At 51.3% G+C, this 13,179-nt stretch overlaps 1 protein-coding gene and 1 long non-coding RNA gene across 5 annotated transcripts; one reads left to right on the top strand and one right to left on the bottom strand.

The window, feature by feature from the left end:
- Positions 1 to 231: 231 nt before the first annotated feature.
- LOC132653581 (uncharacterized) lies at positions 232 to 2,041 on the bottom strand. Its single transcript, XR_009591293.1, has 3 exons — positions 1,929 to 2,041; positions 1,340 to 1,575; positions 232 to 877 (listed from the first exon to the last, which is right to left on the bottom strand). It is a non-coding gene; the product is annotated as an uncharacterized LOC132653581 (long non-coding RNA).
- Positions 1,412 to 10,483, top strand: LOC110556549 (uncharacterized). 4 transcript variants are annotated; one of them, XR_009591292.1, is made up of 4 exons: positions 1,412 to 1,543; positions 2,920 to 4,579; positions 4,692 to 6,835; positions 6,972 to 10,483. XR_009591292.1 is itself a non-coding variant. In XM_021650381.2 (2 exons), the coding sequence occupies exons 1-2, from the start codon at positions 4,424 to 4,426 to the stop codon at positions 5,325 to 5,327; spliced, it is 792 nt and encodes a 263-aa protein (XP_021506056.1). In that variant the 5' UTR covers positions 2,811 to 4,423; the 3' UTR covers positions 5,328 to 10,483. The 4 variants fall into 4 exon arrangements, 1 of the variants encoding a protein (XP_021506056.1); XR_009591290.1 differs by lacking the exon at positions 1,412 to 1,543 and having other exon boundaries at positions 2,811 to 3,064; positions 3,808 to 4,579; XR_009591291.1 differs by lacking the exon at positions 1,412 to 1,543 and having other exon boundaries at positions 2,811 to 3,064; positions 4,096 to 4,579.
- Positions 10,484 to 13,179: the final 2,696 nt, after the last annotated feature.

Here is a 13,179-nt window from a genome sequence, read left to right on the forward strand (position 1 = left end):
GCACACCACGGCCACACCTGCTCATACATGCATACACAGACATACCTGTAGGGACACACACACACACACACACACACACACCTATATATACCTTCAGGGATATGCATACACACATACACACGCCCACATCTGCACAGATGCATACCTGCCCACACCTGTGTGAATAAACACACATGCATGCCCCTGCATTATCATACCTGCAGAGGTGCACACGTACAGAGAACACACACACGTACACATATACATACATCGAATACTGATGCTAATCTGATAACCTTTCACACCTGCCCAGAGATACTCTCTGAGGTCAAAGCTGGCCCCTGTATCTGTCTTCCAGGACACAAGCCACTGTAAAAAGAAATCTTTCTTTTTAGAAGAATTTTTAATTAGCTTCCATCGGTACAGTTGGGCCGGTTGGCGTCTTCTGAACATGACATCGTTTAACGTTGTTTTGAAAGCTAACGGTTAGTGGCTTTCACAGACAACCAGTTGTCTCCTCGGGCAGTGAAGATGTCTTGGCGACATACAAGACACACCCAGGTGAAGAGCTGGACACTGGTGGACCTGTGGCCTAACTTTCTGTGACCGAGGGAGGAAAGCTGATGGCCACCAAATGACCATGTCACCCACTGGCTCTGGAGATCTCAGTCAAATCAAAAGCCAACCGTGGGCGCCGGTACCTCACTCCACTCTGGCACAGGAATGTCCACGTGGGGGTGATAAATGGGCTTCATAGAATGTGAACTCAGCCAGGGGGTGGTGGCACATGCCTTTAGTCCCAGCACTCAGCAGAGGCAGGCAGATCTCTGTGAGTTCAAGGCCAGCCAGGTCTACAAGGCGAGTCCAGGACAGCCAAGGCTACACAGAGAAACCCTGTCTTGAAGAAAAAAAAAAAAAGGTGAACTTAACAAATGATTTGAGCAATGGGTTCTTTCTGTAATCTATGCATTTTCCAGAAAAGCTGTATTCCCTACCCTCCTACTTGGGAGAACATTCATTTTCCTCAATGAGTAATTTATTGTTGTTGTTATCTTTATGTGGTTGTTTGAACCATGGTTTCTCTCTACAGTCCTGGATACCCTGGAACTTACACTATAGATCAGGTTGTCCTCAAACTCAGTGAATCTTCCCGTTTCTGCCTCCCAGCTATTGAGGTTAAAGGAGTGTGCCGCCACGCCCAGCTGAGCGAGTCATTTCAGGATGCGTGCGCAGCAGCAGCGTGTGTACGGTGTGCTGTCCACACACTATCCTTAGCACACTCGTTAATTCATAACAAGTTAACCTCCGCACAACAATGGGCATGTTTGTAAGTATTTTTGGCAGAATGTTACAGACTCACCATTCCGTTAATTAAGCCTCTCTTCCCAGTCGCCTTGGGTTCTAAGATACGCATGTGAAGTGTTCCCATCGTCTCTAGAATCGGATGCACCCGAGCTTCAGCAGCAAGCCACTGGCACCGCTTTTTTCTTCTTTCACGGTGGTACATGGAGTGAAAATGCAGCCCGTGTTTGTTGGAATACCAGGAATAAACACACCCACTGAGGTAAGAGGGACAGAATTTGAGGCCCATACGGTCTAGAATGAAAAATAATTTGTGCCAAATCAGCTGTTCTTCCCAATACCTCTTCATTTGGGAGTTGTAAATTATATCCCCAAATATAATTTTATTTTTATATTTGGTGCCCTTTATTTCAAAACCATTTTGCCATCTGTGCCCATCACCACTACCTACCAGAAAGGCTACAGACAGACTCTAGAGGGTTCTCAGAGAATGAAGCAAGCCAGTGGCTGCATTTGGTTAACATACAAATTTGAAAACGAACGTGCAGGTTTGAAGTAGCTTGCTGCAATGCTCTCTAAAGGCCGTAGGGAGCAACTACCGCAGGGCCAGGAGCTCCACCGTCACCCTCCGCCTGCCACCAGCTTACCAGCCTTAGCCCTTCTGTGTCTGTTCTCAGAGCCAGGGGTTGCAGAGGGAACAGGCCGATGGCAATGAGTCATGCTGAGGTGGAGAGAGGAGAAACATTATGCTTAGCTCTCATCGAATGGCCAGTATCTTCATCATCGTCAATATCATCATCGTCGTTGTCAACATCATCATCTTAGAACCAGGATTCCAGACAGAAGCATCGGCCCTGTTGGTGCCACACTGGAAGTGGTTCTCGCAGGCTGTGCACATGCAGAAACCAAGGCTGTGAGCTCGTGGTGAAGCCATGTGGCCTCGGGCTGAAGGTGAAGCTGCTTCGCTTTCAGCCCCTGCTCCTTACCTCGTCTCGTTTTTCCTGGGACCCTCCTATATGCACGATTTAAAGGGAATTACCTATTACTTCAATTATTTGTTTCTTATCAGCTGATGTTAAACTACAAGGATTTGCATTGAATGGACACAAAGAAAGAGCAAGTCACGGCGCGTCGCCAAATGAAAGAGTGATGTTCTGGCGAATTTAGCCGAAATAATTTACTGCTATATAAAAGTGGGAAAGTGGAAGGTACAGCCTTTGACCAATAAATCCCTGCTGCCCGTGAAACCCTTATCTGGTCCCCTCCGATATATCCCACACAAGGAAGCCATCATCATTGGCTCCGGTTTGTTATTTGTAAACCTTGATCTTCTGCACTCGGTGTCCTAAATATGGGTAATTAGCATCAGTTTATCGCACTTGTGCATATTTCCTCTACTCTCCAAACACGCGTGCTTCCATTGGCTGCCATTCTGCTACAGGAGATTATGAAGACAGATTGCAGAGAACGAATGTGCTAAACGAGATTAGGAAGGAATAGAAATAGCAACTTGGCCAATAAATTCCTCGTGAGAGCCTTATCATGCAATTACACGTTGACTAGCTTCACACTCTCCCAGCCTCTTAATCCAGTGCCCCCACCAGGAATAAAATTTCACTAATTTCTGAATTGCTGCAGATCCTCCCAACTTGTCGCCGAGAGTGGCTGGAGTGAGAGGTGCTGCTGGGAACGTCACGTCAAACTTCATGGCGAAAAAGCAAACTTTGCATGTCAGTGTGGGTGGCGTTGCGTTGGGATGCTCCAGGCTTCTCAGCATCTCTGAGTGAGTGCATGCGGTCTGGACACTCAGAGCCCCCTAGCTTCTCTGAGTTCCACATTCTCTTGTTTGGGGGTTGCCCTTCCCCCCTCCCGTCTGTCTGGAAGGGAGGCTTTCCTTGCTAGTCCACCAGACTGGGAAGCCTGTGTCAACACAGTGCCCCAATTCATGCATCTTCATCAACATCATCATCATGCAGTCCCTCCACCTCGTTCAGTTCAGTTTCCTTCTTGCTCAGACAGGCTGTCTCTCACACCCTCTCATGTGCTCTAGCCCCCACCGAACATTAAGGTGTATAAATAGGAAAATCCCTGCCCACTCTGCACCAGAAGAGCGCAAGCAAGAACACTGTAATAAGACTGCTGGAGAGGGCGCAGGATTCCTGTTCCTCCCTGCCTGTTAATGCTATTCTCCCCAGGGCTTTATAATAAGTTAGGTCTTTAAAGAGGCCCATTAAGCCTTTCGATCTACCAGGGGACTGTTTCTAGCATAGAGCCACAGTCAGACATCATGAGGCCCCCACAGGAGGAAGGCGCTACAGCAAGAACCCCACGGGACTGAGCTTCCCTTTGCTAGAGGGCATACATGGACATCGGGCTCACACGTGAAGCACGCTCTCTGTGCTCCCAGGAAAAGACGGGCTTCCCACTGAGCGCGGAAGGGATTCCTTAGCTAAGGGAACCCTCAGCCATCATGAAGCAAGTGTTTATGTGCCTATCACATTGTGGCCTCTGCTTTCTTTTCTCCAGGAGATCCCTACAGGGATTTACGATCCAGAGGAAATGTTCTAGGTTTCCTTCCCGAAGGTTCCTGGAAAGCTGAGCTCAGATCAGCATGCCACGAGGCACGCACCTGTGCCTCTTCCCAAGGCGTGCTACACACACTGTTCTAGACGGTGTCGCGGCTGCGCAGGGAGGAGGGCCCCCTAGACGAGAGCCACCCAGGACTCAGGTCCGCCTGGACCTTGACAAGGATGCCCCCTAGCCTTTTACACGTTGTCTGGTCTTTTGTTGGCTGGCAAGGATTTTGTTTTCCAGGGAGGAGCCTTTGCTCCCCTTGAGTGAGAGAGAATAAGCCCGGGCCCGGGAGGCACATGGAGGTGCTAGTCTGAAGGAGTTGACTCTTAGAAACCACAGCACAGATGCCTGAAGCCGAGGAAACTCCTGCAGTGGTGGGCACCACAGAGTCCTGGAAGAGAGAACGCCCTACCCGCCCCCGCTCCCCCGAGGAGAGGCCGGGACACCTCGTCCTGAAGGGCCAGGATGGCCGCCCCTGCGGGGTCCGCATAGAAAGAGCCGGGTGCTCCTTTTGGAACCTTGGTTGGCGATTCTGTATGGCTTCATACGCAACTCTACTCCAGCAAAGATGCTAGGCCTGCGGCACATGTGGACGCTGGAGCTCAGCTCCGTCACTGTGCGTGGAGGAGCCTCCAGAGCCCCAGAAGACCCCCGCCCAGGGGGTGACATCAGCTGGGGAGCTATTAATAACCGCCCTCCCCTCCCTGTCATATTTCCTGAACTGGTGAGCTTTGTGGAGGGGGTGGAGTAGGAGGGAGCCGCTTGCCATTAATCTGGGAACAAACAGCTAGCCCCGGTGACTGGTATTTTCGCTTTTCTTTTCTCACTTTTCTCAGTGTGGGGAAGGCGATTGTGAGGCGCTCTGCTGGAATTTGGCAGCGCGGAGGCTTGGAGAGCAGCCCCATGCTGGCTCCTATTCAGCCGGCCAGTTTTCCTCGAGCTTTGGAAGTTTCACTCAGCCGTGCACTCAATGGCTTCACAAAGCTGATTACAAGCTTCAGCGCATTCCTGAAGGAGCCAAAAGCGACGCAGGTGCAAACGAGCCGAGGGAGCCCCTTATCCCGGTGACAGAATGGGACAAGCTGGGAAAGGCTTGGACCACACAAATCCAAGGCTCACCAGGCAGCGGAGAGCTTGTCTTGGGAACCGGGGGTCATTATCCGCCCTATTCAGCGGGGCCGGGGACCCTGGGGCTGGGGAGGCCGGCCGGGCGCAAGCGCCACCGCCAGGGCTCGCCCGAGGCGGCGGGGACCCCGCTGGGCGCTGCCGCCCGTCGGGATGCTGAGCGCTGTTTGTTCCCACCGACGGCGTCCGTGACATCCACCGTGCTCGTGAGAGCCGGCGTCCACACTCACGGGCATCCGGGAGAAGGAGGGTGGCGGGGATGCGCAGGGCGTGGACAGCGCGTGACTTCGGTCGCCGAGGCTGCGCTGGCTGTTCCTGCCGCCGGTCACTCTCGGCCCTACCCCTAACCCCTCCGGCCTCTGCCGAGAGCGACCTCCGCAAAGTGCGGTGGCTGGGGACAGGGACGGGGGGTGGGGGTCGGAGGGCAGTGGCGGTGGCAACACAGGGTCGGGTCACTAGGTGGGCCCGCGCACCCAGTGGGGCAGGGGTGAGCGCGGAGACCGTTTCTTCCTGGGGGAGTTAAAGACGCGACTGTCAGCGGCGGAAGGGCCGCAGGCCGCGGGGAGAGGCTGGCTCCGAGCAGGCAGAGGCTGGCTCCGAGCAGGCAGAGGCTGGCTCCGAGCAGGCAGAGGCTGGCTCCGAGCAGGCAGAGGCTGGCTCCGAGCAGGCAGAGGCTGGCTCCGCACGCAGGGCTCGCAGAAGGGACGGGCGTGGGCGAACTCAGGTGGCAGCGCCGGAGCTCGGGGGCCACAGACCCAGCCCGGCAGCCGCCCCCGCCCCCGGCCCCGCCGCGTCCAGGTCGGCGCGGCCTCCCACCCTCCGCCCCCCCGCTCTGCCCGGCTGCACCCCGAGGTGCCCGCGTGCAGGGCGCGGGCGGGCAGGGCGCGCTTGCCGACGCTCTTTTGTCTGATAACTAATTTGAGTTAATGCGATCTTTATGTAAAGCTAGCAGCGGATAATTGTCTATTTTCTCGCCAACAGTCTCCATCACAGTCACTTATCTGGAAACCTGCGGCTGGATTAATCGCTATATTCCCAAGATGAGCGCCGCTGCCATCCGCAGTGTACGCGGGTGGGGACACGGAAGCACCCGTCTGGGCCCGGGTGGGGTTGTTTAGGCACAGAAGATGTGGAAGAGGAGGGGCCAGGCCTGTGGGGACCCTGGCGTGAGAAAGGTTGGTTGGCCCTCGGTAAAGGCACAGAACTGCCTGTGCAAATAAAGGGCTTTAGACCTCACAGAAATGACGCTTCAGACCCTTCAGACTGAGGCCTATTTAGATGCAAAAAAAAAAAAAAAAGTTCCCTCCGATCTTGATTTTCCAACTTCAGGCCGACCACACCCACCGCTGCGCCTTAAGCCCCGCCCCCGGAATTTAACCTGCTGCAGGATCCTGGTCCTCCAAGCGAAGGCCTGGCAAAATATTTACTTAGGAACTGTGGGTGTGGCACTGAGTCCTAGTTGGCCAGCCCCTCATCCTACCTACTGGAGTTAAAGATGGGCTTGTGGTGCCAAATTTCCAGGGAGGATGTACTCGTCTACACAGCTAAACGTTCTTAAAACATCAGCTTCGTGGGGCGAGTCAGCGGGTGCGGGCGGTGCTGTGCCCGCCGCTGTCTCTGCAGGTGTGAAATTCCTGTCATCAGCCTGTGAATAAATCGGCACTGCCTCTGCTTGGTCAGTTACTCGGAGGAAAACCCTCTGCTCCTGAGTGTCTCTACGTTCCGCCTTTGCCGCTCCGCCCCGCCTTGGTGTCAATTTTTCAAGATATCCTTTCAGGAAAAGAGGACATTCTGTTTCACACCGCGACAGCTTTAGGCGGTGGAGACGGAAACCGTAGGCCTCCATTTTGGCAGCGTAAGTAAACTTCCAAGAGTGAATGCCTATTGGTCCACCACATTATTAGATTGTTAGATGAGGGGTACCCCGGGATGAGTCCTCCAACAGGCCTCTGCAAGCTCCTCTTTAAAGAACCCCTGTTGTTCCTCTCCAGCAGCCCGAGGAAATCTTCAAAAGCAAACACGGGAATCCCTGCAAACCAGTCCCAGCTAAGATTCCCAGGACAGTGCCTCTTCGTGCCCTCTGGACGTCATCCCACCAGCTCTCACCTGAATCCTGTCACCTCTGCCATCTTGAAGTGATCTGTGGACAATGCTGAGCTGGACAGCCCCTGGTCAACCAGGCAGAACAGTCTATGCAAATGCTGGAGGCCTGCCCTGGGAACAGTGCACCCATTGTCCTGGGCCTTTCAAAGCCGGGAGCAGCTGCTCAGACTTGCAGCCCTGGACCCTTGGCTGCCACAGCAATGTCATCATTGCAAGACATCAGACTCTGAAAATTAGACGACCCGAATTCATGAGCAGCCTGTCTTGAGTGTTTCTGTCTGTGACATGTTTCAAGGTCCAGAGGCCCTTCTGTTGTTGGGGGCAGGAGGAGGACAGGGGCAGGGGAGAGTTTGCAGTCACTTCTTACTAGGGGGCTTGGAAACCTTACAGACTGTCCTTGGGCTTATGAACTGGGGCATCTGGCTTGAAGGATTAAGAGTCTGAGGCTTTTCTGTTGTGCTCTCTCTTGCAAGTTTAAATGCACTGAAAGGAGTCAGGATGAAGCAATGGAGCAGGTGTGCCAGCCACAGGTGCTTGGACTTCTTGGGAGAGAAGCAGGCAGGCTGATTGGCTCAGCACTCTCCAACCACCTCGGCTCAGAGTTCCTTCCCGGAAGCATCAGTGCCTCCTTTAATCACCTCCATCCTTCCCTTGCTCACCCCCACCCCCGAAACCAGGACTGAAAAGAATCCTTGGTCCATTGTTTGGTGGTTCCTGGTGTGGGAGTTGAGCATGGGTTCAGCAGCGGGTGGCTCATAGCATACAGGCTGCCAGAACCTGAGAGTACATCCCTCTGGTCTCCCGGCACAGGGCCTACTGGGAAGAAACTCCAAGGATTTGGGGGAGGCTCGGGGCTTCAAGTAAGGCAGCTTCCCCCTCTCCTTCAAATATGCTTGGTCCCAGGGACCTCTAGGGTATTGTATTTGGTTTTGTTTGGGGTCTTACTCTAACTCAAGCTGGCCTAGAACTCCTTGCAATCCCCCTGCCTCAGCCTACTGAATGTTGGTGTCACAGGCTGGTACCATCCTGCTCTGCTGACATGTTACTTGCCTCTCCACAGGACTCCATCGCTGTCCTCTACACCTCCTCACTGGGTGCAGCGTGTTCCCAGTGAACACCCAGGAAACCACCAGGCCTGTTATAGCAGGATCAAGCCCAAGACAGGAGGGTGTGTCCTCCTGTCCTAAGTAAGGCTTCCCCTGTGCACCCAAGGTTTCTGATAACCTGAACGGGAGGGCTTGGTTAGATGTGAAGTTCAACAAAATATTGCTTTGTAAACCCAGGGGGGAAAAAAAAGTTGAAAAACAAGTGAAGAGATTCTTTAGACCACAAGGCTTAGTTGTTTGGGATTGAGCCTCTGAGCATCCCAGGCTGCCCCAAACCAGGCAGACTACATGGCAGCCACTGGGACATTACTGCAGCAGGAATGCCAGCACGATGTATAGGGCACAGACCAGGTGGGCTCTCAGTATGGAACAGCACCTGCAGATGCTTGGGGTGTCTGCTGAAGGAGGGCAGAGGTTCTGGGTAGGAGGGCTGCTGGAGCGGGTAGCCAGAGAGACATCATGTGACAAGAAGGATGTCTTCTCTGCGAAAGGAGCCTCCCCATTTCTGCGTAACTGCCTTGCGCCCCTTTCCACATATATGCGGGCGTTCATTCTCATAAGCACACGAACACCTGCCCACACAGGGGCCAGGCATTGACCTTCATGTGCTGCAAGCCATTCAGAAGTGACAGAGTCACACTCAAACACCGGCCATTCCCCCGTGCCACAGCTGTGTTCTGGTTGAACCCAGGATGGCTTGTTGGGCCCGAGTACCTGGACCTCCAGGCAAAACTTGAAGAACTCCAAGTTAAGCACATAGAACAGAGGAAGTGAGTCCAGGGGCCAGAAGGCTCAGGGCCTTCCCTTCTGTTGTCTCAGGATCCGCTTGTGTGCCAGGCTGGACACCTCACGGCTGGCTTGGCAGCTTGTTTTCTGTGCTTCCTGGTTTGCCCGCTCTGTCTGTATTATTCCTGGATTGCTCTTGGCATGCCACTTAGACTCCCTGTGACCCAGGAGGGTAGCTGGCCACCACAGACAGCTCCTGAGCACCCAAAATTCAGAAGATCACACACTCTAGATTTTAAAACTGCTGAATGAGAAAGAGCTCAGTGACTATTTGAAATGTTGGCTACAGAAATGACTGTACTTGGAGTATGTTGGATTAAATCAAACACAGTATTGAAACCAGCTTCACTGCCCGTTGCTCTTGGGTATCAATGTAGCCTCGGTAGCTACTCTTCTACGGTTCCTGCCTTTCACTAGCAGTCTTTGGTCTTTCCATGATCCTGTAGGAAATGGAAAAGGAAGAAGCAAAAGTTGGAGGGGAAAAAAAAGCAGGAGGCAGCTGGGTCCCCTCCCCGGGCCTTTCACAGTTACTCTGTAACAATCAAAGCTTCCTCGCTTTCACCAGCAGGAAGGAGAAGCATCAGACATTACAGGGATTGCTCCAATCGTAATTCTGTTTATTTACATGGTGATCTCAGGCAGCGGTCCATGAACCCTGAAGCAGCCTTTGAAATGTCTTGCTAGTACGGCCGAATGATGGAAGAATCTGATTCTAGGTGTCACTGGGTGAATTCCATGACGTTATAAGGAAACCTCTCTGTGTTATTGTCAAACTTTTGGTCAGCATTTGACACTTTCTGGCTTTAATTTTGTCTTGCAAATGAGTCACCAGGTCTGACTGCCACCACTCAAACGAAGGAGAATTCTGAACAGAAATTTGTCTTCTGGGAAAATGGTTTATGAGTTCCGTCTAGAAATTCCTTTTTGGACTAACATGAAGCTTTAGAACTGCATGAAATCAGATGTGGCCCGGGAGGCCACAGACAAATGGTTAGAAATTTTTATTCCACATTTATGCATTTATTAGGAGGTGTGCATGCCGTAGGGCACACAGAGGTCAGAGGGTAATTTCCAGGGGTCACTTTTCGCCTTCCAGCCTGTGGAACCAAACTCAGGTCATCAGGCACTAAGTACCTGCCGAGCCATCTTGCCAGCCCAAGTAAACATTAATATTAAAGAGTCCAAAGTACTCTACATAATATTTTAGATGCTAAATGTCTGAAAGTAGGAAAGAAAGAAAGAAAGAAAGAAAGAAAGAAAGAAAGAAAGAAAGAAAAAGAAAAATCGAGATTTTGTTTTGTCATTTGGTAATAACAAAACTGCTCCAAGCTCAATGTCTTTAATATATAATGAAGATTTTGTGTGCATAGGTTTAGATATGTACAATATAGTTCAATATATTTATTGGGGGGTTGTTTAATCAATATGAAACAATTCAGGAAAGTGTGAAGTTAAGTCCACCATGCCAATAAACTGGAAATATCTCAGAGATAATTTTGAATAAAATTGAAAGCATTTTTTATCATAAAGGAGCTGTCCTGTTGTCCATTATTTGTATGTCCATTTATTCTTTTGATTTGGGCTGAATTCTATCTAAGTGAAAAATTATAAAATACCAAACATCGTCAAGGTTTTATAGGTAAATGAATTGATATGGTTTCTTTGGGGGATGTTTGCAAAATATTTGATATTCCTTGCAAAATATCATTCTTGGGATTTAACTAGTAAGAAATTAATAGCAGCTTAGTCTCTAATCAGACTGTTATCTGTCTAACTGTCTGTCTGTTTGTCTGTCTGTCTGTCTGCTTGAGATGGATTCTCAAGTATCCCAGGCTGGCCTCTAAGCCACTGTGTTAGCTGCGGTGACCATGAAGTTCTGGCCCTCCTGCCCCCACCTCCCAAGAACTGGGATGACAGGTGTGTTCCACCGTGCCCAGAGTTAAACAAAGCCTGGGAGTGTCAGGCAGGCGCTCCACGTGGGCTGTACCTCAAGCCCCACACCGTTTGTTAGAAAATGCCTGCAAGCAGCACACGTGTCTTGCTGAAGGACAACATCAGCCCACATGGTGCCTTGGACATGTAGGGTGTGTCCCTGCACGAGGGGCTTCTGTCTGTGACAGCTCCACACTGTTCTCACTTGCACTGATCCCCATGTAACTGCCAAGGGAAGTGTCCTGACTTCAGTGCTGCTGTCCCTACTTTTCCAGAACTGGGAAAGACTGAAAGAATCCTGACTATTGAGTAAGAACAGAGGAAGGATGAAGAGAGAAGGCGCTGGGGGCAGGTGGGGCTGAGTACAGGCCTGGTACAGTAAAACTCCAATTAGCTGATGCTCCTTCTTGTCCAGCGGGCACATTACACGGCCTCATTTGCTTCTTCTTAGACCACAGAGGCTCCTCTCAAGGGCCTTCAGTCTTCCTTCCCCCTCAGGAGATTACAATGGTTATGCACTTTCAAATATTCACGGGCAAGATATTGTGGATAAACAGCCCAAGATTCACTAAATTAGGTCACTGCTCATATGCTCATATGGGGCTAGTGTTATATGTCCCTTGTGTTAAAATTATCTGGTGTCAGCTGCATTGATTGAAAAATTGAAAAAGCACTACAGACCAGGGGGAAAAGTCTTATTACAAGATGTCTCAAAAGCAGATAAGAAAGGAACGAGGGCCTCCTGTAAACGAGGCTCTTATCTAGATTTTAATATGGCAGTAAGCAAATTATAAATGTTTTTGCAAGTAAGATAAATTACATAGGGAAGCAGACATAGCTGAAGTTCCCAAGATTTCGTGCTCGTCATATATACTTTGTGTTCACCAAGCTTGTGTGTGTGTGTGTGTGTGTGTGTGTGTGTGCACATTCCATATGAGAGCAGAATCCTCAGCAGGGTCAGGATATACCATCCGGATAGTTGCTTTCACTCCAGAAGAGGTTGTTCAAGACACTGAAGCCAACATCAGTGTGAGAGCCCTGGGCCTCCCTCAGCAGTGACATCTGCAGCAAGCAAGTTTCTCCGATGGCTCTCCCAGGAAAGCCTTGGAACCTGGCCAGGGTGTACAGGCATGGCAGGACATTCTCCAGGACTTCCTCCAATGACTGGGCTTGCTGAAGTCAGGGGCCAGTGGCCCTTTTTCATCAGCCAGCTTCTTGTAATGTTTTGGGAATCAGTAATCCCAGTTGGGTCTTGTGCCTGTTGTCCTCAGACCAACCAAAGTTAACTGTCTCCGTATTCCAGAGGCATTTTAATGGTTTATAAGCATAAAAATTATGTCTCCAGACATCAGTGGGACTATGTCAAGAATGCGTTCCGTGGCCTGGAAGCTTAGGACACTGGAAGCTTAGGAGGGCGTCCGTGTGTGTCTGGGTGGTGGTAACCACGATGACCTTCCCCTCGGGGTCAGAACTGGGTTCCTGTTGAAAAGGTAACGTTTGAACATGTTATGAGATCTAAAGCACTGGAGTGAGGGAGGCTGCCTGCTGCCTGGGAGGGCAGCGGTGAGCCCCCTGTGGCACTGCAGGACAGCTAGAGAGGCAGCTAGCCACAGCTGCGGTGGATGTGAATGCTGCCGAAACAGCTGCCATGACAGAAATAGAAAACAAAGGAGCTGGAGGCTGGGGTCTGGAATAAAGAATGCCTCAAACTTAAAACATCCGACGTCATGGCTGAAGAAAAGAGATGGGCAGTTAAAAGTCACCCCAGCAAAGGGTGGAGGGTTCCACTCCCGCCTGTGTGGACAGGCTTCTGAGAACCCATGCCCTCAGGAGACCCAGTGCCTCTGCCAGGGCCACAGCTGTGCCCGCTCTAGGTGTCTGTGAGGCTCACAGTGGGGAGCAAAGGGTCTCTCCTCACTTAATGCAAATTAAGTATTGTGAAGAAAGTCACACCCCCCACAAGGCATGCCTAGAATCAAGGCCCTTGCTGTCCTTTTGGGCTTCACTGGCTGGCCCCTGCCTTCCCCCGCCGAAGCCATTTTGTAACCTCCCAGTTGGTTCACTGAGTACAATGAAACCAGGACTTTGCCTAAGAGGTAGGCAAGGGCTGTGCATTTCTTCCAGGCTTTTCACACCCACCACTAAACTGCAAGAAGACGAACCAGTTCCCGGGAAGGGTGCTTAGTGAAGGCTGACAAGATGGAGTTTGGGGAGGTCCTTCATTCAAAAACAGGCTCCCACTCACTGTGAGGATGTTCTTTCTCATGGGGCC

Source organism: Meriones unguiculatus, chromosome 4, assembly GCF_030254825.1.
Source record: "Meriones unguiculatus strain TT.TT164.6M chromosome 4, Bangor_MerUng_6.1, whole genome shotgun sequence".
Lineage (NCBI taxonomy): Eukaryota > Metazoa > Chordata > Mammalia > Rodentia > Muridae > Meriones > Meriones unguiculatus.